Source organism: Arvicola amphibius, chromosome 2 (assembly GCF_903992535.2).
Source record: "Arvicola amphibius chromosome 2, mArvAmp1.2, whole genome shotgun sequence".
NCBI classification, from domain to species: domain Eukaryota; kingdom Metazoa; phylum Chordata; class Mammalia; order Rodentia; family Cricetidae; genus Arvicola; species Arvicola amphibius.
Genome location: NC_052048.2, coordinates 117,543,890 through 117,563,764, shown reverse-complemented (window position 1 = coordinate 117,563,764; position 19,875 = coordinate 117,543,890). Strand labels below are relative to the sequence as shown.

The window sequence follows — 19,875 nt, the reverse complement described above, 5'->3', positions numbered from 1 at the left end:
ATTTAGCATAAATCTTCTGTTTAGAAACAGGTGGGCGTGGTGGCACACACCTTTAATCCCAGCACTCAGGAGGCTGAGGCAGATGGATCTCAGTTAGAGGCCAGCTTGGTCTACGCGGCTAGCTCCAGGACAGTTAAGGTTGTTAAATAGAGGGAAAAAAGAAAACAGAAGAAATAGGTGTTAAAGAAGAATAAACTATTAATTTGCATAAATGGTACTCATGTTCTTATGTGCTAGAAACTTTTAAAAACAAGAAAATATTGAACCATTGGGTACTCTAACCAAAAAAAACTAACATAAAGGATTTGATAAATGACAGTGAAAGATCACTTTCTCAATACAAACCCACTAATGTGTTCCTTTCCAGCACAGCAGCCTTCTCTCCAGCCTCACATGTGAGCAGCCATGCTGAGGAGGCAGAAAGGGAGGCTGGCAGGGCATCTTGCCATATCAGCAAGTTCAGCAGGTAGGAGGCAGTCACGCAGTCGTATGGCTTTGTGCTGGTGCTGAGCTCCAGTGCTGCCTGGAACAGGTCTTGCAGCTTCTCAGGATCCTAGAGCAGAGCACAGTCTCCATCACCATGACAGAGAGGAACTTAAAGGAACAGTGTATTTAAGTTCATACCCACCATCTGGCTGTGACTCAGTATGAGCATTAATGACTATGAACTGCTTTTCTCCATGAACATAGGCTACTTTTCCTACAGTACTTGGTAATGAACATTAATCACTTCAGAGATGAAGACCCTGAACATAATTTCCATTGGGAAACTCAATGGGCAAACAGATACTGCTTTCCTGTGAACTCTGCTAGGCTCCCAGGCAGACCACCTTCTACTCAAAGCACAAGTTTCATTAGCTTTGCTTCTCAGTTTATGTCTTATCTGAACACCACATTACTGTTCTTTGCCCCTTTTCCCTTCTCACAGAACTGGCTGCTCAAATGACAGAGACAAAGAAAGGCTCCTCATGGCATAACTCCATACAAACTGGAGAAGAAAGGGTCAATCAGACTCAGAAACCTGGCAGCCAAAATCCTACACCCGTGCCTTACTTAAGAGTCCACTCCTCGCTGGGCTAAAGAACACAGAGCAAGGGAAAAGTCACTGTGACAACTAGGGAAGGACACTGGGTTACCAATGGGAGACATGGACTCCAGCCCCAATCCCACAGCTGTCAAGCCACATAGTCATCAAACCATTCTGGACATCAGTGTTTAGTTACTTAGTATTACTGTGATTCTTTTTGGATTGTTCCATAACTATCTAATGAGAGGAGTTAGAAACTAACTTTTGGATTTGATTATTAGTACGCTGACAATGATGTCTAACAATTTCAAAACAGTAGAGAGCAAATGTATTGATTTGCATGTCAGTTTGTTTTTAATCTAAATTATTTTCTACTTGACATTTAATTTTCTATAACCTAAAAAAAACTGAGTGGCCAAAAAAATGAAATCTAAATAATTATCAGAAAGTACTAAATAAACATCTAAGTCATCTTTCTACCTAAGAATAAAATCTTAAACTACACTACCTATAAATCACTAAGAAAATAAACAGTCTTAAAACAGACCACTTAGCAGAGGTACTTGGCTTTCTGTGAGTTCAAGGCCAGCCTGGTCTACAAAGTGAGTTCCAAGACAACTAGGCCTATTACACAGAGAAACCCTGTCTAAAAAAAACTTAAAAAAAAAAAAACTGAGAATACTTTTATTCCATTTAGAGCAAAATATTAATACAAGGAAACCTAAAGATGGCTCAGAGCCTAAAAACCTGAATCAGATCCCTGGAACTCCTATGGCGGAAAAAGATAAACAACTTTTGCAGGATGTCCTCTGACCTACACACACACACACACACACACACACACAACATACACACACACACACCACACACACACCACCCCAGTAGCACACATGCACAAATAAATGAAAATGTAATTCAAAAACTTAAAATATTAATGTACCATAAATACACAAGATTTGCAGCTCCACAGAAAGACGGGTAGTAAACCCAATGAGTAGAAAAGCCATATATCAGAAAGACATAGCATCAAGAACATGTATATATACACAGACCGTAAGAAAGACATACATCAAGAACATGTATATATACACGGGTACTCGAGAGGTTCAGCTGGCACTCAGGGAATACTTAAATGTTAACCTACACTGTTCAAGAGAACGACACACTACATAAAACACAGGACTTTGGAAATACATAGCCAATATTTTAAAATCTTTCTTTAAAGAGGAGGTGGTCGATTCTTTTGTTTAAATTACATTTATTTATTTGGGAGTAGTGACCTGAAATGGACTTGCACACCCTATGGCGCTCAAATGAAAGTCAGAGGACAACTTAAAGAATTGATTCTCTTCCTCTACCTTGTAGAGGTCAGAGACCAAACCCAGATCACAAGGCTGGTGACTGGCATCTTTACCTACTGAGCCAGCTTGCCTGTCTCCTTTTAAAATCATAAATGTCTATGTCAATGGCCAGATACTATAACTAAAATCCTAACTTAAACCACATGGGGCAGAAATTTCCTAAATATCATGTGTCTCTATGAGTACACATTTATGGAATTAAAGATGCAGAGGTCCTCTCAGGGCCTTCACAGGTATGAAGAACCAGTTCTTTCTACAGTTTACCTTCTCACTCCATATCCTTGAGTAGGAGGTTCTTCTCTATTTGTGTTGCTTTCATTGGTTGAATAAAGCTGCCTTGGCCTTTTGATAGGGCAGCCCTTAAGTGGGCAAAGTAGACAGAACAGGATGCTGGGAAGAAGGGAAGTGTGGCAGACGCCATGATTCTCCTGCCCAAGACAGATGCTGGTTAGACTCATGCCAGTAAGCCACAGTCAAGTGGCAATACACATGAATAGAAATGGGTTAATTAATGTGTGAGAGTTAGCCAGTAAGAGGCTAGAGCTAATGGGCCAGGCAGTGTTTAAATGAACACAATTTGTGTGTTGTTATTTCGGGGTATAAGCTAGCCGGGCGGTGGGACACAGCCCACCGCTCCCCTTACAACACCTTTCAAAAGTTATTTGAAAGGAATGAGGCACAGCTAATCTATATGATAAAAAGCTATATGTGATAAATAGTAAGGGAAGCTGTACTAATAATAAAAGAAAGTGTATTTTTAAACTCTATAGGGCACAAGAGTTTAGCACCGGATACCAAAGAACTCTGATCACTAAGGCACCCGGAAGACTACAGATACAGCCAGATACTGGGCAGCCATTCCTAACCTGGACACAGTCAGAACAGTGACACCCTGAGTCCCTGTGATGCCATACCAAAGACACAGAAACAACAATATGGTGTTGTCTTGGTAGACCCTGCTCCTCTGAATCCCACACCTATAAGACGGCTGTACAGCATACCCTAAATATAACCTAACAGCTGTAGCCCCTCTGCCCCTTGGCCTCTGAAAATGCTAATGGAAGGCAAAGCTCTACCCTCACTGTGGTCCTGGTGACCCCACATCCCCAGAAAAAGTTAAAGAGGACAGTGCCTAGCTGGGTGTCCCTGCAGACCTACCCTATACCATGCCTTTACCCCTAATCCCACCTTTGTTTCCTACCCCAAGGCAGGAAAAGCAGTGTCAGGGAGAGGGCTGGGGCCAAGCGCCTCTGCAGAGAACTGCTGCTAGCCTCAAATAGTCTGAGGTTTCAGTCTCGGTTTAGCTACTGCTTAGAGGAAGACCAGAAACACATTCTCTAGCTCATGTATGCTCAGCTTCTCAGTCTATAATCAGGAAGATTATCTTTAAAACCTCAAAATTACCGTAAGTGATATGTTTTGAGCAAATATTACAAGTCCAAGGGAACTATGGAGACCACATAACTGAAATCTACCAATAATCTTGAAAACAACAAAACCTACTGCCTCCTACACCTCCCCTTCCACCAAAGCAGTTCTAAAAAGTATAGCTCAGTGATGTGGATTTTTACCATTCCTGCTAGACCAGACAGACAGAAACTGAAAGAAATACTCAAATGACCTAAGGAAGCAAAGACCCAGGACAATCCTGACTGCTTTACCTAAGTTAAAATAAGATTTCTACATACATGCACATTTACATAGGTAAAGTCCAAATACCTGAAACTGTCCAGCTGTTACTGATGGCAGCTTCATCAGAAGGTCAAATGCTAAGGTTTTCACTTCTTCAAAAGTACTAGTAAAACATTCTATCAGTATTTGGAAACGGCCAGCATCAATGTCATGACTCAGCTGATACACTGTCTGGATGGTACCTTAAATTTTTAATAAATGAAAACCATTTAAAAATAAATAAAAAAAATCAACTGCCCAAAGTTATCTTGGTCAGATATTTATATAAGATCAGTACAAATTTCATACTTCCTGCTTTACCCACAATAAAATTTCATTTCATCCTTTACACAGCATACACTATACAATAGCATAAACTGCATCTCTTCAAATGACAAAGTAAGTACTACAGCTTTACAAATATAAAACACATTTTTAAGACTTAAAAATATTAAAGGGTATGAAAGATCTCTCGGTTACTTTGAAAATAAAAAGGAACAAATAAACTTAGGAACCTGTTTTTAAAAATCTTCATGGTGCTAGAAAGATGACTCAGTATTTAAGAGCACTTGGTGCTCTTATAGAAGACCCAGGTTCAGTTTCCAGCACCACATGGTATCTAGCCCCCATCTATACCTCCAGTCCAGAGAATCCAATGCTGCCTTCTGGCCTTGGTGGGCACCAGAAAGACAGAAGACAGATATACATACATACATACATACATACACACACACACACACACATACAGGTGAACATTCATGGACATATAATAAAAATAAATCTTTTAAAAAACTTACTGACCTAAGATCCAAAGTCTTAGAGTCAGCTGACAGAATGACAGGCAATGACATCCTATATAATCTTTTTATTTTGACCTATCCCAAATTCCTGGGATAAATTCCACATGGTTGTAGCACACATTTTTGTTATTGTTGTTGTTTCTTGTTCTTATTTCAAGTTTCAAGACTGGGTTTCTCTCTGTAACAGCCCAGGCTGTCCTAGAACTTGTTTTGCAAACCAGGCTGGCCTCAAACTCACAAAGATCCACCTGCCTCTGCCTCCCGAATGCTGGAATTAAAAGTGTGCACCACCACCACTTGGCTGCATACATTTTTTTGAGTTTTTTTTTTATTTTATGTCTATGAGTGTTCTGCCTAAATATATGCATGTGTATCACATGTTTCCAGTGCCCACAGAAATCAAAAGAGAGCACAGATTCCCTGGAATTAGAGTCATGGATGGTTTTGGGTTTCTATGTGGGAACCAAGAATAGAACCTGGGTCTTCTAAAAAAGCAGGAAGTACTCTTAACCATCCTACCCATCTCTCCAGCCCTGTGTTCAATATTTTTAATATGCTGCTAGATTTTGTTTGGTGGAGTATTTACTTGAGGTTTTCTGAATCTATATTCATAAGAGATACTGGTCTACAGTTTTCTTACAGTGTCCTTATTTTTAAATTTTTTTTATTGCATTTATGTGCCACTGTGCACATGAAGAAGCCAGAGGATAATCTGCGGGAGTCAGTTCTCTCCTACCACATAGGCAGGCCAGGCAGCAAACCACTGAGCCATCTTGCTGACCCTTCTACAAGCCTTATTTGGCTTTCTATGAGTTCACAGAATGAATCAGAAGGTCATCCCTCCTAGGTCTTTAGTTTTGTGAAAGACTATGAGAAGGGATAACTATAAATACTTGGTGGAATTTATCAGTCCCTTGTCCCAGACTTTGCTTTGTTAGAATACTTTTTGATTTTGTATTTGTTTTGGGACAAGGTTTTGACAAGGTAAAGCAGGTTGGCTTCTATTTTGAGATCCCCTGCCTCAGTCCTTTAAGTGCGGGGATTAAAAGCATGTATTATCATATCCAGAGGCTAGGAGTAGGTTTTGATCTGTTTCAATCTTTTTACTAAGTATAGAATTATTCTTTTCCTCATAGTTTTTCTTTTTCTGGAATCAAATTTAATTGATTTTGTCATGCAATGGTTCTTGTACTATAGTATGTGATTTCTGAAGGTATAGACATCTCCAAGGAAATGGCATATATGAGAAACCACATTTTAACCACAAAGGCCCTTTCGTCTTTTTATTAAATATAAGATAAACCACCGTGGTTTTCATTTTAAACTCAACAGATGAAGCCCTTTCTTATAACAGCACAAACAAATGTGAGGTACGGGAAGTCCTGGTGCAGGAAGTCAAGAGGATCCACGCAACGTGACAATATGCTGAGCAGACAGTGACCGACAAAAAGAGGAGACCGTTTCTTTCCCATCTGCCCTTTTCTAGCAACTTTAATTATGTACATATGAGACCTATGATTAAGAAGGGATCTATCGAAAGACAACAAAATGCTGGCCAATTGTTATGTTTCCCACACATTGGTGAAGCTTACCTTCTGAGACAGGAAACACTTCTGCTACTGATCCCAATATGCTTAAAGCTGAAAACCTTGTTGAGTAGGAAGATCCAGGAAACAATGCTTCAAAAAGAATGTCGCAAACAGATGACATGAAATTCTAAAATTAAAAACAAACTACAGTTAAGAATAATGAAGTTAACGGGCAGTTAGGTGCTTCCCTTCAGGAGGATTGCTTTTGTTACATTTACTAAAGAAAGAAGACTCTTGATTATTCAGCTTGACACCTGCTAGAGTTTGGACAGTTTATCCCCTAATGACTCATCTGCTTCAAATTTGATCCCCAGTGGGACAGTATAAATTTAAGAGGCAAGGCATGGTGGGAGGTAATTGGGTCGAGGGGCTCCACCCACAGGAATTGATTACTGCTGTCAGGAGTGAATCAGGTTACTGGTAAGCTGTAAGTTCCATGGGATGGCTGTTTCACGACAGGTTTATTCTCTCAGCTTGCTCTCCTGTTCACTCCTTAGCACATGCTCCTTCCATATTGTGCCCACCACTCTGCTATCTCATGACATGGGCAGGGAACCGTCACCTCCGCTGTTTGATCTTTCCAGCCACTAATTCCTCTTTATAACCTATCCTTTCCAAAGCACCCTCCCTCAGGCATTTGATACAGGAATGTAACATGGACAGCCCTAAAGCATAAACTACACCATGACATTAATTAAACCTGTCTTTACTGATTCAACAGTAAAAAAAAAAAAAAAAAAAAAATCATAGTTTTAGGAAAAAAAAAAAACAAGATCTGTTCAGGCCCTGTCTGTGCCAGGGTTTCATGAATTCCTCACTGCTCCAGACAGAAGCCTTCAGGCATCAGGTATGCAGTTATCCAAAGTTTTAGAGGAAAAAAGAAGTAGTCAGTACAGACTACTACATGAGCTGTGGCAGTCATAAAAAGATCCAAGTGCTATGCGGCAGAGGGTGGCCTTCCATTTTGTAAGTGCTGAGACAACAGTCATGTGCCACCACACCCAGGCTGGGATCCAAACATGGCTTATACACACTAAGAAAGCACTCTATCGCTGAACTCCATCCCCAGTCTAGCTAACTTATGGTTCCTAGTAAGATTTCCAAATACCATAACCAACCACAAGAACTCTCTACTGTGCATTTTCCACACTCAGGTCTTACTCAGCTTTGGCATTCCACGTGCCATATTTACTTATAAGTGAATTCACTCTAAGTCCTCCCCCTTCTTCCTCGGCACTTGGTCTGTAATTGGCACTGGGCCTATTACACACACTGCATGGTACCCACTGGTATGATGACGGTAAAACAGGGCAAAGTTCACAACCTCCAAAAGCCACAGACTGTTAACAGTAATAAGAAATGATCATAACCACAAGATTGACTTCGATTAAGTGTCTAATGTTCAAGAAACATATATCTGTCAGACATGGTACACAAGACTATACTCATAGCTCTCAGAACTAAGACAGGAAGACCACAGTTTAAGGCTAGCCTGGGCTACAGAGTGAGACTTTGTCTCAAGAGAGGGAAAAGGGAGTATCTAAGAAAAACTAAAACACAAGCTTTTGTGAAAATTTAGAATCTCGATCCACACAGTAGGCTTTCATGTTCCTAAGTGCTTACGCGACATTTCACGAATGTCATGTCACTCCTTCAGTAAGAGGCAAAGGAGCTATGTCCTCAAACCCAGCAATGCTCTGAGCGGCTGATAAACACCACCCCACTCTCTCACAGGGCAGGGCTCCATATACATTCTCAACCACTTTTAAAGACTTTTTATTTTTATTATTTTCTTTATCATGTATGTATCCAAACATGAGCAGTAAATGCCACTGTGCCCATGTGGAAATCAGAAGACAATTTTCAGGAGAAGGATTTCTGCACATGGATTCCAGGTGTGGAACTTAAGATATGAGGCCTAGCAGCAAGCCCCTGTACCTAATGAGCCGTCTCTTCAGTCCCCAGTGAGTGTTTACAAAGGGTTATCTCATTTAACCCTCAAAACCAACTTGTTCAGGGTTTTAGTTTGTTTGTTGGTTTTGGTGGTTTTGATGTTTATTTGTATGGTTTGATTGTTTGATTTCTGAGACAGAGTTCACTATATAGCTCTGGATGACATACAAAACAGGAGGGTGGGAAGATGGGTCAGTTGGTACTGTGCTTGTTCTACAAACATGAGGACCTGAGCTAGATCCCTAACACCAAAGCCCAGGGTTGCAATGTACACACACCTGTGATCTCGGTCCCAGATCACAGAGAAGAGGGTGCCTGGGGCTTGCTACCAACCAGTTGCTGAAAAACAAGCTCAAGGGTTGTGAGAGACCTGTCTCAAAGAGTAAGGGAGGGACTGGTCATATCTACCTCTGCCCTCCACATGCATGCACTCGTGACCACATACACACGAATATTCTGTGTCTGTCACACACACACAAAAGCTGTCAATCTGAGTCACAGTCTCAGTAGAGTCTTCTGCCCCGTGAAGAGGTAGACTTTAGAGGTAGCAACTAAACAAATGTCAAAGAAATAAGTAAACTGGCCCCTCAAAACATAAGCTCCTCAGAGGTGAGCCCAGTTATGTCATTCTGTCACAGTTCAGGTATTGCACTGGTCCTACAACCACAGCTCCTTCCAGTGGAGCACCCAGTCCCAGAAGGAATAGGTAACACCCATCGTGACAAGGAAAAACACAAAGTCCTAATTCAGCAAGAGATTTCTGTTTGTTGCCCTCTAGTGCTTACTCACAGTCCTGTGTGTCCGGCACATGACCTACCTTATACTGCTGCAAAGAGACAGGAGGCTGCTCTCCGCTGGACCGGTTCTCTGAGTCAAGTGTGGATTTCCTTTGCTCCAACTTATAAAGTACCTGAGAACTTTCTTGTATCCTGCAAAACAACTTTTAAGGAGAAAAAGACATTTAAAAAATGAAAACAATGTGAATCACACAGTAAACCTAGGCCAGCAGGAATAATTTAAGGTGGATGCAGTGCCTGCAATTTCAAATCATGAAATCTGCAGTCTCTTTTTGCCATAAAATGTCGTGAAATCTGCAGTCTCTTTTTGCCATAAAATTAACATTTTATAGTTTTACCAAAACAACATATTACTGCAACCAGAATCAAACCGGTTTTCCCATTTCCTTTAACCTGGTTGAAGCTGAGATGATGCAGTCATTTCTGTACCTTACCAGTTGCTCAACAGAGATGTGCTACACAAATGAGTCAAGGTGAGCTACCATGAAATCACCAGTCCGGAGGTGCTCACAAATGCAAGAGCTGCCGTCCCCCCATCTTCAAATCACCCACGCTCCAAGAACTCCAATGCTGGACTTTCTTTTCTTTCAAAAAAAGAACTTGGGCTGGTGAGATAGTTCAGTAATGGTGTCTGCCACCAAGCCTGATGACCTAAGTCTATTCCCAGGATTCACACAGCAGATGAGGAGAACCAACTCCTGCAAACTGTCTTCTGACCTCCATAACTGCACCCCTATATATACACCTGTCCCCTACGTAAATGAATAAAATGTTTTAAAATTATATTTGTAAAGAGGTCAGGGTCAATTTTTTTTTAAACACCCAAATAAAAGAACTTTCTGTCTTGGATTTTAAAACTTTTTCTGTTTGTTTTTTGAAATGTGGTTTCTCTATGTAGCCCTGGTTGTCTTGGAACTAGCTCTAAAGACCAAGCTAGCCTTGAACTCACAGAGATTTACCTGGCTCTGTCTCCCGAGTGCTGAAATTAAAGGTGTGCACCAGCACCGCCTGGCCCTGTGTGGTATTTTAATCCCACATGTAAACTTGCTGAACTCAGAAGACACTGAAGCCATGAAGAAACGTGGCAGCCCAACCACAACCATTTCACACTCGCCCCAAATCTGGGACCTGTTAAAACAGCAATTTCTGAGCAATTACACTTTCCCATTCTGATGCAAGATTGTACCTTTTTAAGGAGCGAGCAAATCTGCTGCCGCACCCCTGGAGACTGGCTGTTGAGATTGTACGTGATAAAGAACTGAACCCACTGCATTTCTTCTGGAGAGACCACTTCTGTGCTCCGGTTACTTTCACAAAGCAAGCCTAGTGTATCTATCCGCACCTGAAATACACCAAACCATAAAATGTTAATTTCCCCAAGAACTAGGAAAAGCCTAAACTACTTCAAATGTGTGATATTTGTGTAAGCTACCAAAAAAAAAAAAAGTAAATTTCATGTTGCCCACATATACCTCAGAAAGGCTTCTTAATCCAAAACACCTCATAATTAGTTATTTCTTATAAAATGTATAAACTGAGCCTTACATACATTCACAAGCCAAAGCCTTACTTATGTAGCTTTTAGCTCCACCCCTCTCATCTTCTCAGAGCTACCTCACTCCAGGCCTTCACAGCTCACATGCAGTTCACACTAGCTGGTCTCCTGGCTTCCTTTGCTCCTATTCAGAACTTCATCTCTGACTGTACTGATAAGCAATGAACACACCCATTCTATTGGTAACTGGGAATCAATGAAGTCATTAGTCTAGCTCTAGCACTCTCCCAATATGAGCTTCGCCTCCATTCTGTGTGCTGTTCTAACACTCCATTTCCTAACCAGTCATCGCGGACACTGCTGGGCTCCTCTAAATCTTTCAGGTAAAGCCCCTTACTAGGCATACTGACTCTGTGCTGTCCCTTAGAGCTGCAGGTTCTTCATGTAACTTGTCCATGTTCCCAACCAGACACTGCATAGACTGAGTACAAAGATGCCACCCTCTACTATCAAAATGGACCCCCTATAACTTAGGGGCCGCTAGTAGGACCACTAACAGAATGAAGTTAGCAGGGACTAATGGTGCAACACGAGTTTCCTTACTTGGCAGTGTTGGTGAATTAAGCCTTGCTTTATCCTTGCACCGCACACAAGGGTCTCCCAGGCAGGAGTTGCAGACTGAAGATGCCCATGAGCTCTAGCTGTTCGTAGACAGGCCATCAAAGCTCCCAGAGCCCCTCTGCAATTGCAAGCCCCTAAGAGGGGAAAAGCACAAGGACAAAGATCATTCCTGTGCTATGCAATGACTATGGCATGCCAACTTTTTATGTTCCAATTAACATTAAATTTTAAACCAATTAAAGTGCTTATTCTAAAATAGAAATGACTGAAAATAATTGTTCATGCCAATAATTTCAAATAAGCGTAATTATCTTATTAATAAAAAGAAATCAAAACTTATTCTCTAATACTTTTACTTTTGGTCTTTAATCTTAAAAAAAAAAATCCACCATTATGTGAATTAGAAGAAAAAAATCAAGTGGAGAAAAGTAAAACAATTACACAAGAATATTAGAAACATTGTACTAGTTCAAAGGCTGTAACTTCCTTGAACACATTGATCCACAACATGTATTTTGGAGTTGTTCTCATTTATAAAGAACATAAAACGTGGCCACAAAGGCTTCCTGATTTCAGTAGAACATCGGCCTCTGTGCTCTGATACAGCATAGGAAGCTGAGGCTCGCAGGACACCTTACACAGAATAAACACAAGCTAACTGCAGGACAGCTTCATAAAGAAGAACTGTAAACGATTATTAAATAACACATTATTTTTGTGTACAAAATTGAAATTCCCTCTCAGAGCCAAGTTAAGAAATTTTCTGAGATTTCCATGTTCAGGGTTATCACCTCACATTCTTTTTTAATCTATCTATCTATGCATTTAGAGAGTTTCATACAGTCACGGCCTACCTGGAACTTCGATGTATACAACACTGGCCTTGAACCGGAAGCAATCCTCCTGTCTCTGTCTCCCAAATGCATGAATTGGAGACATATACCACTCCATATGGCTACACGTTCATTATAAACCATGATTCTTTTAGCACTTCTAAGTTTCAGTGGGATATTCCCCCTATTCTAAATGACTACATAGTTCTTTAAGTTGTGAAAAGCTCACCTGTTTTTATTAAGCCAGCCTAAAGCATTTTTAATTGCTATTTCAAGCATTTGGATAAAATTATACAAATTAAAGAAAATTATATAAAATACATACACCATTACTCTAGTATGAGATCAAAATAATAAATTAAAACCTTGTGACTAGGGGCTGGAGCAGATGTCTGTGGAGTTGAGAGCACTGGCTGCTCTCCCAAAGGGCCCAGGTTCAATTCCTAGTACCCACGTGGCAGCTCACAACTCTCTGGAACTCCATTCCAAAAGATCCAATGCCTTTTCTGACTGCCAAAAGCACTAGGCACACGTGTTGCTCATATAGACACTAGACAGGTAAGCACACCAATTCATACACATATAAATCAATCTTTTAAAAAAATGAAACAAAATTTTATAGCTGGAATCACTCTTTGGCTTGGTAAAACTACTTCAGCCAAAAACATCACTCAGGGATTGAAAGTCTAATCTGTTTCAATCTGAAGTGGCTATCATTAATACCATTCTTTATCACTTATAGAATGGGAGACAGGAGATATTTAAACTAGGAGATAACAAGCATCTGCACAGGGACCTACACTTAAGTCTCCTAAATAGAACTACTAAAACAAAATATTTCTCACCAGTTTCAGTGTCAATAGATGCCTGAAGAATCTTCACCATGTACTGTAGGCTTTCAGGGCTGTAATTGAGTAACCTTGGCAAGTAATAATCGATCACGTAAGACTTCTGATCCAAGTTTCCTCCACACAGTATAGAAAGGAGAGGAGAAACCCAAGTCTCATGCCACTCATCCATCCAAGTACTGGTGGCAGTCTGGGACTTCAAATGGCTCTTATGATTCTTAAACATGGTTTCCAAAAGGTCACTTGCATAAGGTACCAATGACTGGTCTCCCATCACCTCTAAGATCTGAGATGGAATTGTTTTATCTACTGACAAAATATGCTCAATTCCAATACTCTCAACCAAACAGCCAAGACATGCGTACTTCCCTTTAATATGCCATTCTAACTGGAGAAGACTCTTAGTCAATTCCAGGAAGAAAGGGTCGGTCACTAAATCTGCCCCTTCTGTAGTGAGCCGGTGTATTTGCAGAATATTTCTGAATATGATTTTGGTTTGGTGTCTCAGAGCATCCAATGGATGTTCCCAGTGTGTATAGACGTATTCCAAAAGTCTCCTAGCTATGCTGGAACCCCCATTCAGAGAGTCCTTTAGGCTTGGGGAACTTGATCCAAGAATATGTATGGCTGAACTGGTCCAAGATGCCAAGATTCTAGACAGGAACATTTCTAGTGTTGACTCCTTAATCCTGGGGAACAAATAAACCATGACATATATTATTATAAACTGCTTGGTAGAAGAAATTACACAGACATCATAAGTTTTAAAAACAAAGAATGAACAGAAAATTCAATGAAATTTACAACAACAAAATTACAAATGAAGGCCAAACTGAAAGTCAAACTTTCACATGAATTTTTTCACCTTACGAAAAACAAAAAATGAATACAAAAAAACTTTTAGGAAAAAAAGGAACTATTCACTATCTTTACTGTGATGATGGTTTCATGGGTATTTTAAATTGTGGGGGGAGGGGGTACAGATTCAAGTGAGTGTGAGGATGCATGCACAGACCACAGAAGATGCCAGATGTCTTCTTCCATCTTGCTTCAGCGTCTCTTACTGAACTACAAGCTAGCCATTTCAGCTAAGACAGTGATCAGAGAGCTCCCCGGATTTACTTGTCCTCACTAACGCTGAGGTTAAAGGCACATGAGATGCCTGAGATCTGAACTCAGGTCCACATGCGTGCACAGCAAGTCTCCTACCCGCTGAGCCTGAAGCCTTGGGTATCTGCTGTTTTAGGATGATGAAAATTTATTTTGAGGCAAGGTCTCACAAGGTAACCTGAGCTACACTTAAGCTCATCTTGCTGTCTCTGCCTCCCGAGTGCACCACCATGACCATCCAGGAAGATGGAAGCACTCTGAGGCTGACTGTGGTGATGGTTGTACAAGTCCATAAACACACTAAAAGAAACACGATTGTGCACTTTACATTTGTGAATTTATAGTACATGAATTATCCCTCCAACTTGCAAAAATTATTTTAGAGCTTTTGGCTTATTTTAATAGTAATTCTGATAGGCTGACTTTAAAATTTTTATTATTTATTTATTTAGTGTGCGTTTGCATGCAGGTGTGCTAAGATCGTAGGAAAACTTTCAGAAGTCAGTCCTCTCCTTCTACCATGTATGATCAATGAATCAAAGTCAGATCATCAGGCTTGGTGGCAAGCACCTTTAAGAGCTAAGCCATCTCACCAGACTCTGTTTTAACATATTAAGTACTTGATCATTTCAGCCACAATGGCAAAACAACAAAGGAACTCAGCTCTGTGACTACCTTACTATAACATGCTCCTAAGAGAGCATTTAGTGTCTAAACTTCACTTTACTCATCCAACAAATTAAGTTTTATGCTATGTGTAAAAAATACTGAATTACCTAAATACTGAATTACCTAGAATTCATGAAACTAATGAATCCTAAAGCATTATACACTCGGGCATTTTTATAGGATTTTTCTGTGGTTTGGTTTGACTTGGTATAGCTCCAGGAACTGAAAATAGGGTCATGTGTTCTACCATCCCTAAACGCAAATTTTTAAGTTTTTAAAAACTGGAGAGATAACTCAGTAGTTAAAAGCACATACTGTTCTTTCAGAGGTCCAAAGTTCAGTTCCAAACACCAATGTCAGGCAGATCCCAACCACCTCTAACTCTAGTACCAAGGAATCCACTGCCCTCCTCTGGCCTCCATGGCACTTCACACACATGCAAATATCCATCACACATATGCACATTATTAAATAAAAAATAAAATCTTTTTTTAATGCTACCATAAGTTGGGTATAGTAGTGTATACTTGCTATGGAAGGAGAGGCAGGAAGATCAGGGGTTCAAAACCAGCCTTAGCCACAAAGTAAGTTCAAAGTAACATAAGAGTAACTCAAAACAACAAAAAAAAGCAAGCATTAGAAATGTTCATTAGGATAGCCTATACCAGTAATTCCTATGACTGTCATTCTCATTACCTTCTCATTATCTCTCATGTCTATTCTATTCTCACTCATCAATTTTAATTTAGAATTCATCCTACCACATTTAATTGAACTGAGTTTGTTGGGTTAGTTGTATCCTTCAAATGTCTTATAACAAACAAAATATGAGATAACAAAACAAAAACTTACTGTGAACTCAAGGTGAACAAAACACGCACAGTATCCAAGAGCAAAGCCTCCCCACTTGGGCCCATGCTCCCATCCTGCCAATCCAACATAGCAAGTGTTCCCTGACACAGGAATAAGAGAGTTGATGCTGGCACGTCAGCACAACAAAGGCTCCTGCAGCTGTCCATGAACCACTCAGGGATGCTGGTGCAGTCAACTGACTGCAGAAGCAGGCTGCTAATCTAGAAACAACAGAGGCAAAAATATATAAGTTTCTCAAATGCAAACCTACAAATCTCTTTGCCAAAATATTCTAAGAAAAGTAATGATGAAACAGCCACAAACATTAAAATTATTACACTAACTTTAAAAGAAAAAACAATTAAATCTAAGCGCATAAATCTGCCTGCTGATGACAGTACTGGTGGGGCAAAAGGTCAGCACCTGCAGATGACAAAAGGATGCTTCTACGGGAGCTCTGAAAAAAATTCAGTTGCATAAAATAATAATTATTTTGTATGATCTCAGAATACAGAGATGTTTAATTAGACAAACGGAGTTTCTAGATAATATACTGAGAGGAGGGAAGAATGCTAGCAGACAATACAAAGACAATGGTCTACATTACCAAATTACACTTTCCTTAGGGACCAAATTCACTAAAAATTGACCCAAACATGCCTCTTATATTACATGATAAAGTATGATTAAGTATATTATAAAGTCTATTCTTAATAAAAAGACTATAGGAAAATTACTGCCATGCATTTAAACACTAGTCACTGCATAGTTGTGATGTTATAAATATCTCTTACTACAGACACACAGAACCAAAAAGTCAGCCCTACAAGAAACGAGGAGGGGAGTCAACAAAACACTAATAGTAATTATCTCTGCAAAACTGAATTACAGATAGCTGTTATTACTGTCATCATCCTGCCACCACTTCATTTGCATATTTAGAATTATCATTATAAGAGAAAAGAGCCATTGGAAAAATTCCAACAATGCCACATAAACTTGTAAAAATTCAGATAACGCATTTTAGAAACTGAGGGCAGTGAAATGACTTAGTGAGCAGAAACATGTCAAGTCTAAGAATCTCAGTTTGATCCCCAGGATCCAAGTGGTAAAAAGGCAGAATCACCTACCACACGTTGTCATACATTGTGACACGTGTGCCCAGACACACACCACAGATAAGTAACTGTAAAATAGTAACCACTAAAATATTTAAATTAAAACAGACTGATGTCTCTAATTCTCATTGAAGGGAATTTCTAAAAAGGAGAAGCGCTCACCAACTCAGGAAGCTTTTCAGGTGGATGGATCATGGTCTTTACAAAAAGAATAACAGCTAATCCGGACGTGCTCTGAATAGTCTGCAGCAGGTCGTCTATGGGAGGAAGAAGCAACCATCATGTAGCAAAGCACGGGCAGTCTGGTGTGTAGCAGAAAGAGCGAGTGCTCTGGGTCAGACAGTCCCAGAGTTCCGCTCAACCATTTCCCAGGTAATTAGATCCAGACAGGTTACTTAACTTCCCGGGAACTCAGCTTTCGTTTCAAAAAAAAGAAAAAGAAAAAAATAACTCATACCAGACAAGCTGTCATAAAGTTTAAATGAGAATGAAGAGAAAGAAGTTAAGCCCAGCACATATTTAGTGAATGAGCTTCCTTCCTTCCTCTCTTGTCCAACATCTTATGCTCATCCTCGACATCCAAGCTACTAGAACACCTGGTAACAGTGGCCCCTGCCCTCCCCGACACTGATGCCTGAATTCCCACTCCATGGACAATATTCCTGAAAGCGCTCTTAAGGTCTGTATGAAAAAAATCTACATCATTGTCAACCAGAAACCCTTCTGGCACAGTACTCAGTGATAAGACAATTTTAATTTGCTACCCTCTCTTCGTTTGCATATACATTAGTTTCCAGTAATGTGAATTACTCAGCTCAGACTAAGAAGTATGACAAACACCTTAACTTAAATATCCACTCTTTCCTTCCTCTCTGGGAACAAAACTGACTTTGGGTAGCCATATGCTTAGCAAAAAGCAGGATTCTTGCTTCCACAATACTCCTTGAAACTAAAGACAGCCACTGCAGGGGTTCAGGACAATGAGCTATAGGAAGAAGTCCTTTGGATCTATTAGTTTTCTGATTACGATGCAAGTCCCTGGGGGTAGGGAGATAGCTCAGTGGTTAAGAGCACTGGCTGCTCTTTTAGAGGTCCTGAGTTCTATTTCCAGCAACCACAAGGTGGCTCACAACCATCTATAATAGGCTCAGATGCCCTCTTCTGCCATTCAGGGACACATGCAGAGCACTCAGACATAAAAAAGAGAGGAAGAGAGACAGACGGACAGACAAAGAGAGAGATACAAGGCCCTTCTTGCCTTGAACAAACATGTGATGCCTGCAGCTACAGCAGACAGATGCCAAACAGGAGTAGCAGGACCACGGTTAGGCAGTAACATGATAAAAATGCCCCAGCAGAAACACAGAGCTGGGTCCGACATTGGTGGCATTAATTCTGGGTCATCTGCCTCTAAACTTCGGGATCAATTTTTGTTACTCGCAGCTAAACACTTTACTAACACAACAAGCTTTGAATTATCTACGAATGGCGCTGATGGAGTGCCATCAACTTTTCAGAAAATAATGTCTCATTAAACTTGTATCTGATCCTGGAGAGATGACTCAACAGTCTACCATGTTACTGCATTTAAATGTAATAATTGAAATACTCTCATGAGGAGAAATTTATTTTCTTCTGTTTAGCTTCTTAGTGGTATAGTTCTCATGGACAGAAGAGATATAGGGAGAAACTAGGTTTATAGTCAACAACTATTGTCATTATTTGAATATAATACCACTAAGAATTAAACTCATCTTTCTAAGCCTTTCTTAAATTGGTAACTACTTCTGAAGAATTTTCTTCTAAAGTCTGTGGTGGTGTTGTGGGAATTCATTCAGCCAACAGCCTTTTGGATACCAGCCCATTGGGGCGTGGTCTGAGGTCCCAGAGCACAGACAACAAGCATGCTCATCCCTTCTTCCTTTTTGCTTGGTTGGTGGCAGAAGTTGGGTTCGCAGCTCCCAGCGTCCACAGAGCAGAGGAATGCAGCGGCTTTCTTATTGTGAGAGTTCCCCAATAAACATCTGTTATCCTTTATTATAGGCTCTCGTGGACCTTCTTAATTATGCTACATTCTGATGACCAATGTGGGGCTGGAACACACAACCCTGGGATTAAGAGTCTCAGGCTCTGCCAATTGAGCTGGCAAGGTTCAGGATAACTTTAACACCTGTGGCTTTCCAACAATGAGTACTGGTATTTCTCCTTTGTTCACAATAAACATGCTCACATATATAAACACATGCAAACTGGGAAAAGTTCAACCTCCCTTGCTGAACTCATACATATGAAAAGCCAAAAGCAAGCAAACAAACAAACAAACAAAACCATTAAAATCATGTAGTTCAGGTCATTTCCCCAAAGATTAAAGTCCCACATCTCAATTACAAATATAGAAAAAGCTACTGGTATGCAGTTATGACCATCATTTTGTACACTGTCACACTTACCATCATTTAAAAACTTGGTGAAAACGCTCAGCAAGCCACACATAGTTTGCCAGATGGGAGAGCCAGAATCATTCCCAAGATCACTCTGGAGACCTTGTACTTTCTGTACTAATGTCATTGAAACTCTAATACCCACCAACAAGTCATTCATTAACTGTGTTTGAACAATATGATTTCCAGAAAATTTTCTACAAAAAAGAAAAAAAAGGATTTCAAAAGGAAACTCAAATACAAATGTCACCACTTCTATCCTCTCCAAAACTAGCACATTCCTGCAACCAAGGGCCAAAATCAATTTGGGATAAGCATTCCAGTTACATAGACACTAAATGTAAACTCCTAAATATTCTTACAGCAATAGGCCCCTCTTTCTCAGCAAGATTAACCTTACTCCCTATTTTAGGGCATAGATAAGAAGTTTTTAAAAAGAAAAATGAGACAACGTACAGGCACGGACACTCAATGTATGCATACTTTCCACCTGCCTTCAACATGCTGTCCTAGATTTTCTCCTCAGTCATGACTAGATTGTTCTCTTCCCCCAATCTATTTACCCATCTAACTATTCCACTCTTCCCTCTCATGCCCCGCCCCCTTCTCTCTGGTGTGAAGGTCCAACCCAAAGCCTCAGGTACACTAAAGAGATCCTCTGACATTGAGACATTCCCTGCCCATCCTATT

General features: G+C 40.2%; 1 protein-coding gene across 7 annotated transcripts in view; it reads right to left on the bottom strand.

The window, feature by feature from the left end:
• The window catches only part of Thada (THADA armadillo repeat containing), a 301,348-nt gene that overhangs the window by 270,502 nt on the left and 10,971 nt on the right, over positions 1-19,875 (bottom strand). For all 7 annotated transcript variants that reach the window (XM_038318638.1, XM_038318640.1, XM_038318639.1 and 4 more), the window contains 10 exons: positions 19,195-19,382; positions 16,907-17,001; positions 15,627-15,847; positions 12,993-13,684; positions 11,297-11,448; positions 10,385-10,540; positions 9,219-9,341; positions 6,452-6,575; positions 4,108-4,262; positions 346-553 (listed from right to left, as the gene is read on the bottom strand). In XM_038318638.1, coding sequence (XP_038174566.1) covers positions 346-553; positions 4,108-4,262; positions 6,452-6,575; positions 9,219-9,341; positions 10,385-10,540; positions 11,297-11,448; positions 12,993-13,684; positions 15,627-15,847; positions 16,907-17,001; positions 19,195-19,382 — 2,114 coding nt within the window. The remainder of the gene's footprint in view (positions 1-345; positions 554-4,107; positions 4,263-6,451; positions 6,576-9,218; positions 9,342-10,384; positions 10,541-11,296; positions 11,449-12,992; positions 13,685-15,626; positions 15,848-16,906; positions 17,002-19,194; positions 19,383-19,875) is intronic.